Source organism: Alosa pseudoharengus, unplaced genomic scaffold (assembly GCF_046254945.1).
Source record: "Alosa pseudoharengus isolate Yale_2024_CS ecotype anadromous, Long Island Sound unplaced genomic scaffold, YU_APseudo_1.1 YU_APseudo_1.1_scf_8, whole genome shotgun sequence".
In the NCBI taxonomy this organism is placed as follows: domain Eukaryota; kingdom Metazoa; phylum Chordata; class Actinopteri; order Clupeiformes; family Clupeidae; genus Alosa; species Alosa pseudoharengus.
The window spans coordinates 13,081,065-13,097,974 of NW_027468870.1; the positions used below are offsets into that span (position 1 = coordinate 13,081,065).

The 16,910-nt window shown below is 43.8% G+C and overlaps 1 protein-coding gene across 1 annotated transcript; it reads right to left on the reverse strand.

Moving 5' to 3' along the window:
• Positions 1-1,771: 1,771 nt before the first annotated feature.
• Positions 1,772-16,088, reverse strand: LOC143112595 (clustered mitochondria protein homolog). The gene is made up of 27 exons (XM_076274882.1): positions 14,897-16,088; positions 14,369-14,559; positions 13,769-13,940; positions 13,370-13,513; positions 12,523-12,644; positions 12,120-12,274; positions 11,621-11,746; positions 11,155-11,302; positions 10,559-10,651; positions 9,905-10,299; positions 9,395-9,691; positions 8,787-8,953; positions 8,475-8,573; positions 8,113-8,213; positions 7,879-8,031; positions 7,653-7,715; positions 7,201-7,445; positions 6,450-6,534; positions 5,949-6,102; positions 5,340-5,479; positions 5,150-5,230; positions 4,832-4,957; positions 4,086-4,207; positions 3,727-3,820; positions 3,415-3,549; positions 3,197-3,270; positions 1,772-1,838 (listed from the first exon to the last, which is right to left on the reverse strand). The coding sequence occupies exons 1-27, from the start codon at positions 16,086-16,088 to the stop codon at positions 1,772-1,774; spliced, it is 4,941 nt and encodes a 1,646-aa protein (XP_076130997.1).
• Positions 16,089-16,910: the final 822 nt, after the last annotated feature.

Consider the following 16,910-nt stretch of genomic DNA (forward strand, 5'->3'; position numbering starts at 1 on the left):
GGTCTCTCCTCGAAGGAATGCAACAATATATTGTATAATGGCTTGCAATAGTTCCATGCACTAAATTGCAGCTGCATTAAAAATGATTAATTACCCTACTTTTGCTCCTGCAAGCCCCTAGGATGCCACACTCTGTGCGTGTGTGTGTGTGTGCGTGTGTTACATTTGTTAGACCCTATATGCTCATGAAATTTTAAGTTGCAATTCCATCAATTTTGTGTGATGACATAGCCTACTTTAAACTGCATAATAAAAGTAGGATATGCATGCATGCAGGCAGCATATGTATTTGTACTAGAAAACAATGTTGATAAGCACTGATCTCTGTTGACCTCTCCTCCACACACTTTACACTTACTCTACTCTTTACTCCACAATTCCATGCTTGGACTTGTCTTACGCAGTATGTCAACTATGTGAATGTAGCCAGTCCTGTTTCTAAAGACGCCATCGTTGATAGCCTTCAGGACACTCCCATGCACACTTTGGCAACATAGGCCTACAACAGCAACCAGCAACCAACACCACAACATGGAGAGGTCTTGAGGTCATCAATTGTGTTTCAGTGCTTTTCTGTACAGTAGGACAACGTCACCCTAACATGCCTCTCTTTGCACCATCTTGTGGTTAATTCAGGTATTGCAGGTCTTGTATTCATTATTTTAACTCATGTTTTTGGAAACTGAAAACAGTCATAGGTACCCCCCCCCCCCTTCCCCCCAGCATCCCAGTATCCCATCCTTCCATGCTGAAATCTAAAAAGAGATCTTGGTCAATATCAGACAAAATTATCACACAAAAACATTCACAGGACATCAGTGTATCATCCCAAATAAACCATTTAATTGGTCTTCTTTTTACTCCCAGGAGCCAGTAAATGAATTTCTTACATTGCAGCCTTTCACAGCAAGTCCCAATTTTCGGATAAAATATTCACATGAAATCACACTGGTAATTAAATGCATTTGTTCTCATTAGTCTACGCAAATTGAAATCGAGACTGAACAAATTTCATCTTCGTTTGTAAAGACTAAAGAACACGTATTTAATTCCTTGCATGATACTGTGCGAACATATCGTCTGAAATTTCAGACATGGTGTGAAAGGGGTTTTACTCCAACAACGGAATTAAACAAGAACAAAATTATTAAAAAAGTAACAGCAGAATTAGATTTTAGATTAAATCTGTATTCAGGCATACATCTGTTCATTAGATGAACTACTGAATATCTTTAACATTAATCCTTTCAGACAACAGACTCACATGTATCATATTTGTAGCAATACTAATTAATTAGACGTTATAATACATTCAAAATAAACATTTAAAGAAGTTCAAAGATATGCCTTCCACCATTTCACCATTCTAATATTCAGGGCTCTTGAGCGACTCATCACCACAATGTTCTTCTGGGCAGAAATTGTCCCTTAATCATAGCCTGCAATCCCAAGAACAGCCCATGATGATCAAAAAGTTAAACAGCTCCTAAGTATAGTAATGGCAAATTCTTGGAAAACTTCTTCACCTTTTCAGCCATGTTTTACAGTAATGTCACCCAATCTATAACATAACACCTCCTCATGTAATGTTTTGTTTATGCACTGCATTCTCAATGTTTACTAAACCCTTCAATTAAGTTGACAGAAACTGAAACTTGTAGACCTAAAAAGAAAAAAAAATGAATAAAAAGCAATACACTCTCCCAAATGTGCACTGAATCTCAAACCCTGCAGGGGGCACTGTAATTATGGAGGTTCTTGCTGTCTGATTTCAAGCCCTGGCTGCCAGTGACTGAGTTTTCAGTGCCTGGTCCCTTAGGTTCTCCAGATCTTTGTTACTGGGTGAATGAATGAAGGGAGAGAAAAACTCAGGTTAGCCATGACAGAAAAATCACATACAAATAAATGTTCAGATGAGTGTCATTCTGACTTCCCCCTGATATTCCCAACAGCACACACACACACACACACACACACACACACACACACACGTGGATATGGACACGCACACGCACTTACACACACACACACACACACACACACTAGGGTGGTTCACAATATAATGGTATAAGTAAAAGTTTTTTTCAAATTTGGCCAGATCGCATTTTGCCTGGTTCCTATTGACATTTTGAACATCTGTACCAAAAATTGAGCCAATAGGACGCCAGTAAAGAGTGGCACACTTTTTCACAATTGCTCAACCTAAGAATGCATAACTTTCGCAGGAACCAGAAACTTGAACAAAATAAAAGATAAGTATGGTCATTAATAATCTCTCCCTGTACTTATACTAAATGAGTAAGAACATCAGAACAGTTCAAACACTATTCCCTGTATGATGACTTTGTTCTTTTTGATACTTTATCTATGTGTCCTTGCACAACACGGAGCAAAAATTGCTTTTGGTCTTTGTTTCGCACAGATTGTTGACAGCATTTAATAAGGGCAATGCCTCTCTCTGCGCTGTCGTTGATGACCTTCAAGTAATTAACTTTTTGACGCAGTTTCTCATCTGTGAGAATGGACCTCACATCATCAGGGTTCTGCCATCCATTTGGCCTTCAGTAAGAACCTCAAAGAAGTGGATTGAGCAGCGAGTGACGAGGCCAGAGATGGTAGCTGTACTGCTCTTGTGGAAGAAAGACTTGGCATCAAGTCTTTGAGCATCTTCCCAGGGCGTCTTTCAAGATTTCTCAGCATTGTCTTCAGCATCAACACAACAACAACAACAACAACAACAACATGTTACATTTATTTAGCGCTTTTCTCAACACTCAAAGCGCTTCACAGGGAAGGGGGGACCTCACTCACCACCACCAATGGTAGTGAGCTGAGCATCAAAAAATGCCAGGGCGACAAGTTCTTCTGACGGGTACCACAAAGGTCGTCCAATGCTCTTCAATGCAGCATATGCAATGGTTTTATCCGGATATCATGCATTGTGTGTGTATCAATATTGTGAAAAAGTGTGCCACCCCAAAATGTGCAGCAACTGACTTCATTTTTGGTACAGATACTTACAATGCCAATTGCTACAATGCCAATTGGAAAAAGTCAAAACGCAATCTGGCAAAATTTGGTGAAAATTTATTTTGTGAACCACCCTAACACACACACACACACACATACACACACACAAAACTGTGTGCCAGTTGTGGACATACATGTACACAATATAAGAAATCCTTTTATATACCTAAGGGGGATGAGAACAACTCCGCTGATCAGATTTAGCTGTTCTAGGATCCAAATCCTGCTTGGAGGGTCCAACTGCCAAAGCACAGAATGACAACACAACAGACATTATACTTTGTGTAGGTTTATGGTGCTCCCTCTCTCTCCTTCTCACACACACACACACACACACACACACACTTTGAAGGTCATAGTTAATTTTTAAAAAGAGCAACAAACATGTAGTGGAGCGATGCTAGTATCATGGCTGGTTTGGTAGATCATGTTCATGGTGCGTTGCAGGGTCACGGCTTGCTGAGTCAGGTGTTTCAGGTACTCTGAGCTCTCCTTCGTCTTATCATGGTGCTCTCCAAGCTGCAGAAAACCAATGAAGTTCTTTATTTATCACAGAAAATACCTGTCCCGCCACAGGTAAATAGATAAAACATTTGGCTTTGTAATTACAGTACAGTATGACATCTCTACAATTTCAGTAAAAAAGGTCTTATAAATGTAGATATAAGGGGCTTTTCTGTAATAAGGATCACTCACCTGTTTCTTGTAAACTGCATAGCACTCTTTCTCATGCTGGAGAGCAGAGCGGAACTCCCCCTTGCTCTCGTATGCTTTGGCCACTAAGTAATGGCTAAAGACAACAGTGGAGAATTGCATGGTGACAAAAGTAGTGGAGAGGAATGTGTGTGACCAAAAAGTTTGTTGTAATATGACCACAATTAAATAGGTAAATAATACTATACAGGTAAACAGGAAATCCGAATAAATAAATATTTTATCGGAAATGAAATCTGCTGAATTCATACGCATATGCTTTGAAAGTGAATATGTTAAGTGAATCCAAATCGTTATCACTCTCCCTCACATCCCTGATGCCTCTACAAAGATTTCTTTACCTGTGCGCCACTTTCAGTGATGAGAGTCCATGATACTTGATGTTGATGGACAGAGCATTCTCCAGAAACCTCAGGGAGAGACTATACTCAGTCAATGCATGCAGCACCAGACCGATCTTACTCTGCACAGAAACAGTAGTGGGGGCAAACAATGCAATTGAGCCAAATGTTGCAAAAACAACAACGATGTTAAAAATTAATGGAATAGATCTAAAAACAGACTGAAGTTGAACTGTGAACCCTCTACACCTACTCCAACAGCTAGAGGAGGAGCAAAACTGCTCTGGTTTTGTTTAAATTACGCAAGTCAAAGGAAGGTCAATCTGCATCTTTGCCCCTAACATGTATTGTAAAATTAAAGATAAATGCTGCAATTTCAGTGCATTCTACTTTGAAATATGAATGCATTAGATTTGTAGGGTTTTGCCAGATCAATTTATCAGATGTTTTTAAATGTCAATGTTGTTTTAAAAAATGAGTTAAGTAAGTATAAGTATATAAACTCTTTTGATCCTGTGAGGGAAATTTGGTCTTTGCATTTACTGTATCCCAATGTCAGTGTAAAATCATAGAATATTCCAAAAAGACAGACCCTCTTATTTTAGCTCTCAATATGATTTCACAAAACAACACCATCATACAATGGACACAAACTTAAAACAGCATATTTCATTGTTGTGTTGCGTTTGCTTTGAAGAACTCAGCTGGATATGTGTGAGGGGCTGCTCCCCGTGGTGTGCACTCACGTCCAGCAGGGCCATCTCCGGGTGGTCCTCCCCACACACCATCAGGATGAGGTACCGTGCCCGGTACAGCAACCGCAGGGACGTCACAGGCTGCGCTCCCGCAAAACAGTACAGGCCCAGGTGCATCTGAACACAGGGACGAAAGGACAAAACTGTGAACCGGAGAGACTTGGAGTCTTTTCTCTGAAGAATATGACCATATATCACTACATGAAAGAATGTTTGTTGTTTCTTTGTTATGGAGAGTATCACAAATTCATTACCATATGAAAGAGTATGTAGACATAAAAATGTGACTATCAATGATAAAAGACTTACATATTCTTGAACTGTGTGAGGATTTTCAATTCCCAATACTCTTTCACTCATCAAGACAGCTTTCTGTTGGTGGTTTAGAGCCTATGATGGTCAACACACACACACACACACTTTTAATTTGCATTCATAAAACATTCAAATAAAACTCATTTTAATTTCCCAATGTCAAGAGCCCAGTGAATCCACACACCTCAGCATAGTCTCCCAGGATGTAGTGGATTCGTCCCAGGAGTCGTAGACAGGCACAGATCTGTTCATGCATAACTCCGTACACATTAGTGAAGAGGCCAAGGGCCTGAGCAATCATCTCAGATCCTTCTTTCAACAGTCCTACAAACACACGCACACACACATACACACATGCAGACAGACAATGACATTAGTATTATTTACTTTTAATTTGGTTCTGTAAAAGCTGGATACAGAACCAACCAGCAGAACAGTTCCTACACCTCATCCTACAATAAAAGCCTGCAATTATGCAATTATGTAGTTATGGTGGAAGATTGTACATATTTGAACTCAACAGCCAATCAAATACACCCTTCCCCTCAGTGTTCCTGAAACAATTCTGTCGATTGGCTATGATTGTATATGACCACGTTTCTTTACAGCACAATTATAATATACAGCTAAAAGAATGTGAGGAGAAATGTGGCAATGAGTGTACATGATAAGAATTGTGGGCTGTGCCTTTAAAGGGAATCAAACACTAAAAGAACAGCACCATTACAGAAACCACGTTGTGGTGTTGCACACTGAACATCTTGCCACAACAGTGACATTACATTCTACGTACCTTCTTGTACTTTTGTCTGACCACTTTGGAAGAAGAGAATTGCATCAGAAGCATTGGGCCGTATGTGTTTCACTACAGGGAATATGTTCAGAATGTCCTCCTCTGTGAATGTTGGACTGCGTTTGTTTTCAAAGTGGTATTCCTTCAGTAGGACCTAAGGAATATGCAGGGAAAATGAAACTGGCCAGCAATGCACTACCAATGAAATGTAAGCGCACAACCAACGTTTCAATGTAAGAGACTAAGCGCACAATTAGGATGCAACAGTAATGTAAAATTCTGCTCTTATGGTCATAATTAAAGATAAGAAAATCTTATCCTATCTGATTATACATAGTTCTTGAATTTCCCCTGCGGATCAATAAAGTATCTATCTATCTAGGTTTGAAAGGTCATCTTTAAAAGACAATCACTGTTTAACATGACACTGGAATTGATTCATGACGAGATAGGGTTGCACCACTGATGCTCTGTCATGCAGAGATGGGAGGGCAGGGTCACCTGGATGCCTGTTTTAATGGCGATCTCTCTGAGCAGCGTGATTCTCTGGACACTGTACTTCTCCACCGCCTGCTCCACACTCTCACTGGGTCACAGAAAAATGGAGGTTAGTTGATACATATGTGCATGAGAGTTCAAGAGTGCAGCATGCACATCCGAGTCGTTGAGTACTGGGTGCTGGACAGGAAGGCACAAGCAAGTAGAAGAACATTTAGTCCGCACACCAGAATCTGCTCCTTAGCGTTTTATATTTGTAGGCTATATCACCACGTGACGTTTTGGGCCCCAGCCCTTCATCAGACATGAAAATAAAAAACGCTAAGGAGCAGATTCTGTTGTGCGGACTAAACGTTCTTCTACTTAGTTGATACATATGACCAGCAGGTGGCAGCACACTGTCAGGACACTGGTAGAGGGCACTGAGAGGGCAATGCATGATGTGATTCCATCATGTGACATTTGAATGATTTTATAAATGATTTTACAGAAAATGTTCTTAAGGTGCTTGCATCATCTAGCACTTACACCTCAGTAGTTAAATGTGATGTTTGTGTGGCTGTAACCCCACTGTCATATTCAATGGTATGCAAGCTGTGTATGAGACTCACTGTTCAGATACATGCAATCGTTAGTTATGGGTATTAAAATCAAATGTGACATACATTTTCAATGTCAGTACATTCTTTTAGCCACAATCTGTGAAGCTGAACTGAGTCTGTTTGTATTGACAGATACACTTCAGGGTTCTCACCACTGGAGGGCGTAGTGGTAGTACTCCTGTGCCTCTGCTGAGATGGTCCTCCACAGCTCCTTGGAGGTGAGGCCCACCCACGAGCCACTGGTCGCCACTGCGGACGCTGCTCCTGACACGCGGCTCTTCCTGCGTCTGCTCCGGCGCCTCTCAGTGGTTTGGGGTCCAGTGGTGTCTGTATACGAGCTCAAGAAGCAGTTGAGGAAATGGGCAACAGAGGCGGAGAGTGAGGAAGGCTCCACTGCCTGAGGAGGAATATATGTAACACACACACACACACACACACACACACACACACACACACACACACACACACACGCGCACACACACACACACACACACACACACACACACACACACACATACACACAAACACACACACATACAAATGTGAATAATGTCTCACTCTGCTATCAATAATTTTGCATGACCACAGAAAGATAAGCTCTTACCTGGAAGTATGTCCGGAATAGATGCTTTGTGCATCTTGTGATCAGCTCAGCAGCTGAAATCCTCTGCAGACAAATAAAGTCATGGCTAACTTCTATTCTGCTCTTGTGTCCTAGTGTACACATGGCACATGACGGGCGGGTGCAGATCTTTCCACTTGTATGTACTGTATGATGGTCATTATACACTGTACACATTACTCATGACTCTGGCATAAGGCGAACTCACATGGACATAGTCAAGCTTTTCCCTTTCAGGCATGCTTTCTATGGCCTCCACTACTGTGCCCAGGTAGCGAACATTTACACCGTGACGATGCAAAGCCTCAGTCAGGGTGGCTCCATCCATCGGCAAGGTGGTGTGATCCATGCAGCTCTTGACCTGCACAGAAACACTCTCTCTGAGGATTAAGTGACAGCCAGATGGGGGAGGTCAAGTTAGTGTGGAAGGTGTTGCACATACCAGGGCTGGGATCTGTGTGTTGATGAGGAAGGCAGCGGCCTCCTTGATTAAGAGCCTCTGTGTCTGTAGATTCGCAGCCTGTTCCTCAGGGAAGCGCACAACTATGGAGGTCAAACACAAATACACAAAGATAACAGATTATATACACAGACACTCACACAAACACAAATACATACCAGGGTGCAAACACACAAGCACACACACACACAAAGATGCGTGCACACACAGACACAGGCACAGGCACAGACACACACACACACACACACACACACACACACACACACACTGTTTCTCGAAAACAGATGACACCTTGTTAGTTTCCCCCGTTTGTCATTTGCAAACAGTAGATTCAGCATACCCACCCGGACAGAAGGCATTGGGGTTGAAACGGATGTCAAAGGATGTTGTGCTTGTGGATCCCACCATTTTACAGGCTTCAGCAAGCACACTGTCAGCACAACCTTCAAGGGGACATGGACAAAGGAACATTTAGTTTGGCTACCTTAAAATCTCTGGCCAGGTCTCTTAGAGAAAAAGTGAAAAACACTATACACTGTTCTCCTGCTTTGGATATTGCTGGTCTATATTTGGGGGTTTAAGCAGACAAGATGGTCCCACCCCAAATTACCCATATCATACTCAAGTATACCTTATAAGCAGGACTCTTACAGTACCTGCAATGGACAAATCTGGGTCAGAATCACTGAGAGGGAACATCTGTTTCTCAGCTGCAACAGAGGCGCTGTCATCTAGAGTTATTAGCTGCATATCCGTATCTTCACTGCCTGTTGCTGTAGATGGTCCATCTCGTCTGTTGACCATCTCCAAGAAACGATAATACCTGGAATAGGATGGGATTGTTCAGTTAGTAGTGCACTTGCAGGTGTCCTCGTAATTCAACCTCATATTTACACCATCTTAGTGATGGCATTCTTGTGAATTGATTTTGTACTGCAACACTTTCTAACTGGCACTGTCTGACTGTTGTTTCAGGCGCGTTCGTGGGCCAGCAAGCCATCATGAGTTTGCTGAAACCATTTAAATGGTTTCTGTCTATCATTATGTCGCTTCTCAGCACATTCAGAGACAGAAAAATCTATCTTGTCTATCAACCCTGATAATGGGCTGGCAGCATTTACTCCAGTGCTTAACAAGGCAACTTGTCTAATTCAGATGTCTGAACATAATGCAAAGCCAATGGCTTTATTTACTAAAATGACACTTTTTAGCTACAGAGTTGAGTGAGTGTATCAGTAGGAGTCGATCAGGTAATACTCCTCACCTGTGCTCGATGAACAACTCGACCAGTTCCTGTCTCAGACACACCAAGCGATGCCTGTGCTGACGCGGGAACCCGGGTCTCTGGCTCTCTGGTGGATGTTCCTCTACCGAGGGGAGAAAATTGAGGTCTGACGGAAAAGTACGGATCAGGTCCAAGACGTAGAAGCGTCTGTCATTACCCACAATGCCCTTGCATTCCACAGAGGAGCACAGTTCCACACGTTCGTCCTTCTTGTTTAAAACGAGGTGGCGTTGGATCCTAAGGTGCCTGCTGGTCTTCTCTAGCAGCTCCACAAACCTTTAAGAAGGGAGGGGGGGTCACATGTTTAATTTATTTGTTTTATCAGCACCTAAATGAAAACATCAAAGACTCTAACAAGATCAAGTAATCTCACATTCTATCTGCTGTGTATTTAATTATAATGGCAGATGCTTTTAACAAATCAATAGATTTGTATCTGATTTATCACTTTGCTCTGATATAAAAGTCATTCTTAATGTTCTTCAATACCTGGCATCGCTAACAATGGTCTTGCCAAAGTCGATGGAGCCATAGATGACACTCTGCTCCTGGTCTTTGTCTAGCAGGCCCGGAACAATGGACTGGGCTGTGACCCGGTAGCCTCGGTAATCCACCACAACAGTGCCCAGGGTATGGAGCCCCTCCGCATCTATGGAAGCGTAGGCCCGGACACCTTTGAGGTCATTTGTGGGTGCAGAGTGAGCAGCGGGGTCCCCACCTTGCTCCAAGTAGTGGTCTTTCACGTCGAAGCCCAGGCTGAAGAAGATGTTGTTCCAGATGAACATGTGCATATGCGGCTCGTCGCCAGGGTTGAGGGGCATCACGTTGCCATCGATCACGGCCATGGCACCACGTGTTGCCGTAGTAACGAAGTCAGAGTTTGTCTGAGGACGAGAGATATTTGAGAAATAAAGACAGAGAGAGAACAGGAGACAGATTGTGAAAGAAATATGCAATTTCAAATTTTATTCAATTCACTTTTATTATTCACAGTATGTAGTGTAATCAACAATGAATATCATCTCAAGGTCTAAAGGGGTTAAAAACAATAAGATAGTACCAGGGTGGATTCAAATGAGAGCAACATATAGCACATGTGAATATTCATTCCTAGTGCATAAAGACAAAGTGTGAAGTGCTCACCTTGAAAATAGCCCTTTCCCTCAGCAGACGTTCAGCGAGGTTCTTCCGGGGGAGTTCCCTGGTGGACTGCAGCTCCTCATTCCAGTCCCGTGTCTACAGACACCCCAAAACCCCACACACACAAAAACACTGTGTGACCCACCAATAACAGTCATGGACTGATTATGAACTTTCGGGCCCCTGGGCCCAGATGTATTAAGGGCCCCAAACTAATTGTCACATATGTAGGAGGGGGGGTTTGGGGGTCCTCCCCCAGAACATTTTTAATTTGTTTGATGTGATTTCCTGTATTCTGGTGCATTTTGGGGATGGCCAATACTTTCATTCAATCAGATTCATAGCCTACATCCTGATTTGTTGATATTGAGGCAATGATTTCATGGAAATGCTTGGGCTTCAGGGCCCCCTGACCCCTTGGGCCCCTGGGCCTGGGCCCGGTAGGCCCGTGCAGTAATCCATCCCTGATAACAGTACAGTACCACAATTCTGAATCTCTCACTACTCATCTTAAGCATTTTACTACAGATGACCCCATCAGGCATGGATAAATAAATATTTAAACTACAAGTATAAATGCTGAGGTGATGCTCCCCTACCTGTCCAGGTATGTGTTCCTCATAGCCCATGCGGGAGGTCTGGGCATCCTCGGCTCGCACAGAGTCTAAATAGTGGTCAACCTTTGGAGCTGTCCAGCTGTACAGCTGGAAAGGGGTTTCCAACCTTTCAAAAGGGTGCCTGTGGACCCTAATGTGGGCAAAGTCACAATTAAACAAGAGGATTATAAAGCATCTATTGGTTATTTTGTTTTGGTGTATTTGTAAATGTCACTAATAGTACCGCGTACTGTTGTATTGTGTACTATTTTCATTGTGACTGTAATCTCGGCATTATTGAAAATGAATGAATCAATGAATTTCTGAGGTTAAATGAATCTCTAAAACATGATAAGGGTAATGGGCACAGACTTGTAGTAGACATACCATATTTTTTGCTACGGAACATTTAAGTTAAAAAAAGATATTGGAATGTGATTATGTTTGACCAAATGAAGACTGGACACACCTTTTTTTCAACAAGGCACTGAAATTCTTCTTAAACGAGGGACTGATGTGATTCAGAAGATCCACTAAATCATGGCTAAGGACACTGGGGTTCGCTGGCTTTGGGTTGAAGCTGAAACTGGTTGACCTTAAACAGCACCACATTATATACACACAATGAGAGGCAACATTTGAAATAAGTTTAAGATTCTGCTTATTTATGGTTATGGTTATGGCTATGTTTATTAAGGTTATGGTTAATTAGCAGACACCTTTGTCTAAAGCGACTTACAGATTATGAATATTATAATAGTTCAAAATTGTCATTTTTTGTTAAGAAAATGAGTAAGCCTATGTTAAGCAAAAATGTATTAATACTAATGACAGCACTACAGCACTAACATGTACATCTGTTTCAAGATTCAGTAATTTCACAAGCAACAAATTCACAAAGCATCCAACACATTTAAAAGTCAGCATACACATTTAAAAGCACCATGAAAGACTTTTAAGCAACTTACTGGTTGAGGTAGAAACCACGAACCGAGGCAGTGATGCTAAAGTGTCGTTCCTCCAGTGTCACAACATTCAGATACATGAGGTCTCCGTGCATTTTCCGGTTTCCTGGAGGGGGGTTCCAGTTACTCATGGTCAGGGCCCTAAGGAATTCCAGAGGCTGAAGCCAGTGGACGAAGGTCATTAGTGTCTATCAAAACAGGAGACAGCAAAGCAACTGCAAAGTTCAAAGTGTTTGTTTCCAGAAGAGCAAAGTAAGCCATGCTTCGGAAGTACATTCTGAAACATGGCAGCAGCAAAACAGAACTGCTGCTAATGATTCAGATTTCACCCCTTTTGTAACCAGGTGAATGGTTGACAGGATCAGTGTCCATTTTCACTTTTTCCGCTGTTGTGTCTGCAGCCTACCTTAGCATCCTCTTCCGCTGGCTGAAGAGGGCTTAGAGGGCACTCTTTGCTCCCTGGCAGAATGTAATCTGGAGGACCACAGCTCTCCTGCTTCAGCTCGTCGCCTCTCTTCCTGGGCTTGTCTGCATGGAGAGGTGGCATGAACAGTGAGAGAGTACACCCACTATCTGCAAAGGTCATTTTGTTCCCGCTCAGCAGCAGACACTACAGCATAGAAGGAAGCATCATTAATCAAGAGCAGCACATGGTGAACTGATATCAAATGTATTGTTGTACCCACTTCCTTTAAACCATAAGTCATTTGGTTATGCATTGGCACAAGCCAAGTTGCAAGCAGCGGTTCACTAGTTCATATCCTGAAATGTGACATAAAAAGACATAAAAGCATAAAAGAAGAGCATGTGTGGCGAAGTCTCTGGCCAGGGTCCTGAAGTGCTTTGCGGAATCGTGCCGGAGTCGACTGTGCAGGCAGGAGTCGGGCAGGATTCCGCCATACACCCCTTTATTCTTTAACTATGGAAGATGGGAGCCGTATAAGGGGAGGTGTTGGGTTGCGAGCGGAGTAACGCGGATGCTGCAACTTTGGCAGATAGACTGAGAATAAGTAACCTGACTGATTGAAGAAGGAGGCGTGGCAAATTCAGTCACGCTCCTCCCGAACTTCCGTTTGTAAACGCCATTACAATAGATTTGTGTATGTTCCTTATGACTTAGCCTATATTGCATATTCCAGGATTATTGTGCAGCTTTAATGCGACTGCATTGTGACCTTTCTTTCTGTGATCTTTCCAGCCTCGTGCTCTACCAGATGAGCCAAAGGGTAGCTGCCTACCTCCATGTAGCCTACCTCTCATGTCTGCGTCAGTGAAGAGTCTGAGAAAGGACAGTGACCTGCAGTCCACTCCATTGTAGGCATCAGTGGGGTCCAAGCTCCTCAGAAGGTTCCGAATGTGGCGCAAGTGGATGCGCACCTCACGGACGGTGTAGGGTTCTGTGCACACACAACAGCATCACATATCTTGGCCTGATTTCACCTCTGTGTCTGGAAGTTATTAGTGCACATTTTCATCTATTCGGTCATCTATGTGTATTCCTATATTGTTTTGTGTATATATCCATTTGTTGTATATTGTAGTCTGACACTTCGTAATGGGATTTCACTGTTACTGTATGGCACTATCACCACCAGTCAATAGTCCTGACAGGCTTGCAAACACATGTCTGCTAGGTCTACATAGACTCCTACCATCTATGGTCTTGAGCACACATCCGTCCTGCAGGCCACTGATGGACTTCATGTGGGTGAAGTTGTCCAGTGTGCTTCCGTCCAGCTGAAGGGAGAAGCAGGTGCGGTGGCACGTCTCCTCATAGTCCATCAGCAGCTGTTTCAGCTCCTGCACCATCGCCATGGAGGACACCTGAAGGACACAGAGTAGAAGCATGACAGGTATGAGCAAACTATAAATGCTATCATTTTTTTATTACAGTTTCAGTTTCATTCATTTCAGTGCAGTTATACACTGTGTCAATAATTGATCGCAATCCTGTTACACCAGCTTTTGCATGCTTTTATTTCTTACAGTTACACAGTATAAAGTGATATTAGATCTAGAGTACTTGTAGTTGCAACCAGCAATACGAATAATTTCTTGTAGAAAGTTCATAGCTATTGCTTTTGTTTGGATTGCTGCCAAATCTTTAAATATTGGCGCACCCTTCATAACAGAGGTTTATACTTTACACATAGCTAAAATGGTAGGGTCTGATAAACGGAACAGCAGTGTGCCTCTTCTTCAGGCACTCTCTTTTAGAGGCTGCACACTGCCACAGTAATAGGATTTAATACCTGGAAGTTAATTGGCTCGATGCCCGGGGCCTGGATTTTAACTGTGAATGACGTGTCCTCATTAAGGCTCACTTCCTCCATGTTGGCATCGCCAGCCTGCCCCACATCACTGTCCCCTTTCCATGTGGCCAGGGCCCCCTCTTCCTGGTCATGAATCAGGGGGCCGCTTCGCATGGCGTTGGCACAGGGCCCTGGAATGGGTGAACATGGGAGTGGAAGGAAACAAAGATAATGGAGTGATTGTAATAGTGCAAAGGAGGGTGCAAATGCCTCTGCAATTGCATAAGTGTATGTACTGTATGTGCATTTTGCCATGCTTTCATCAATCAGAGTACACAATGTTGAAACATTCAAAGCTACTAATTCATGTTATTAATATTCCTTAATGTAATTCATTATAACAAATAGTGTATACATGTCCACTGAGATGCATATTGTTGATTGAATCAATTCTAGATTGAAAGTGAAACTGGTTTAAAAGCCTTTAAAAAAGATTTAAAAGCCTGTCACAACATGCTTACATCATACCTGTGATTGGTGGGGTAGCCAGAAACAGTCTGTCCACCATAAACAGGGTCAGCTGCTCTTTCTGCTCCTCCCCCTGTAGTGCTTCATCTGACACATTCAGATAGACTGGCATCAACTCTTGATCTGTTGGCAGGGCCTGGTCCTGATTCTGAAATAACTGTGCAGCTGCTCCTTGGGGGTGGACTAGGCTGTGAGTTGTCTGATCCCCACTCTGTCTGACCTGTGCAGCATCTTTCTCAATCTGCCCAATCGTCTTCAATTCCCTTTTAGTTTGCGCTCCATTCAGTTCCAACTGGACTAGATTATTGTCTGTGCTACGCATTTGAGTTCCATTGTGGTCCTTATTGTACACCAGGCCCAGCTCTTGTAAGGCCACATTCTGATCTGCCGTTACACCTTGCTCAGCTTGAGACTTGTGCTCAGACGGCAGCGTTCTCTCTTTAACCAGATCAACCGTATCTGGAAACGCTCCATGTTCCAGAGGCCATTCTGTCTGTCCGGTTCTCAGTTCCATCTGTTCCGTCACACCCTGTCTTGTCTGCCCCACGTCTTGTTGCTTTTGATTAGCATTGTGTTCCATATGCTGAGCTCTGTGTGTTGTCCTTGCAGCCGCCTGCTGACCCGGCCGCAATATGCCCCCCTCTGTCCATCCAGCATCCGCGGCTTCGTCCTGTAATACGTCTGATTCTGCCCCCTCGACACTCTGGTCCATATGGCCCATCAGCACTAGGTTGTGCTTATTAGGATCAATGTCCATTTCTGTTGGATCCACAGTCTGTTTGAAAAGTTCTGTGTTGTGCTCAGGTTTTCCAGGCCCATAGAGAGTGTGCAGGTCCACCTGCAGCGAATCTTCCTCTCTGTACGGCTGCATGATCACAGCCTGGACTCCTTCACTGCTGTCCGGGACAAAGCTGGGATTCCACACACCCTGGTCGGGGCGTAGGGAGTGCCCAGCAATCGCCAGCGCCGCCCCAGGGCTACTGCTGAGGACGATGTCGGGGAAGAAAGCGTGACCCTGGTCCAGGACTGGGGACTTCTCGGCCTCCCCTGTGGCCTGAGAGGGGGACGGGCAGTCCTCGTCACTGTTCTCCTCTGACAACAGCGGCGACCACTCTGGATCAGGACCCCTCATTTCCTTGGGTTGGAGCTGTTGGCCTGAGAGATTGTGGCAGCAACTCAGTACGTTCCCCATGGTGACAAATAAACAGCACAGCAGTCACACCACAGAAGAAAAAAACAAGTGTGTAGGGGCAGTAGTGTCCAGGAGAGGTACCACCCCTCCAAAGCTAAGCTAACACTCCTGCTCTGCTGCTACTTTGTCCTGACCCGTGGCCGGCTTGCCCCTTCAGGTTTGCACTGAGACGCAGCTGCTGAGAGCTGACTGACAGGCTTGGCTATCAGCTGCTCACTCCAACAACAGGGTCAGTCTCAGAACATGACGCGCTAAATTCCAGAGCCTGTCCATGGTCAGACACGGCACAATGTTCACAGATCTTTCACAGAAAAGAGTTCATAGAAGAAACAGAAGAAGAAGACGCCGGCAGGTCACAGGCAGAGAGTGATGAGAAGAGTCACCAGAGGCACAGCAGTAGAAAAATGGAATGACAATCAGCCAAAGGAAAGAAAAAGCCCAATACGCGTTAACATTCAGCAAAAGTGCATAATCCTACAAAGAAAGATTCAGCATTATGAAATACTTGAGCTCCAGCATGCCTGTAGAAGACGGTCCTCAAGCAGTCCAGTAGAATGATGCAATAGAGAGGATGAGAGGAGGTCCGTCCAAGGCCCAGAGAGAGTCCCCTGCTCCAGTGATACATTACACAAGCCCCATGTGTGTCCTGTCCTCCTGCGCCCTTCACGCGTTCTCCCCCTCTGTGTGTCGCTCAGTGGGAGGGGAGGAAGAGGGAGGCCCCAGTCCCCCTTCCATAACAGCTAGCCTCGTGTTCTCAGAAGGACGACCCAACACACATTAATTCATCCCCACGATTAAAGCCATTGCCGATACGTCGCCACG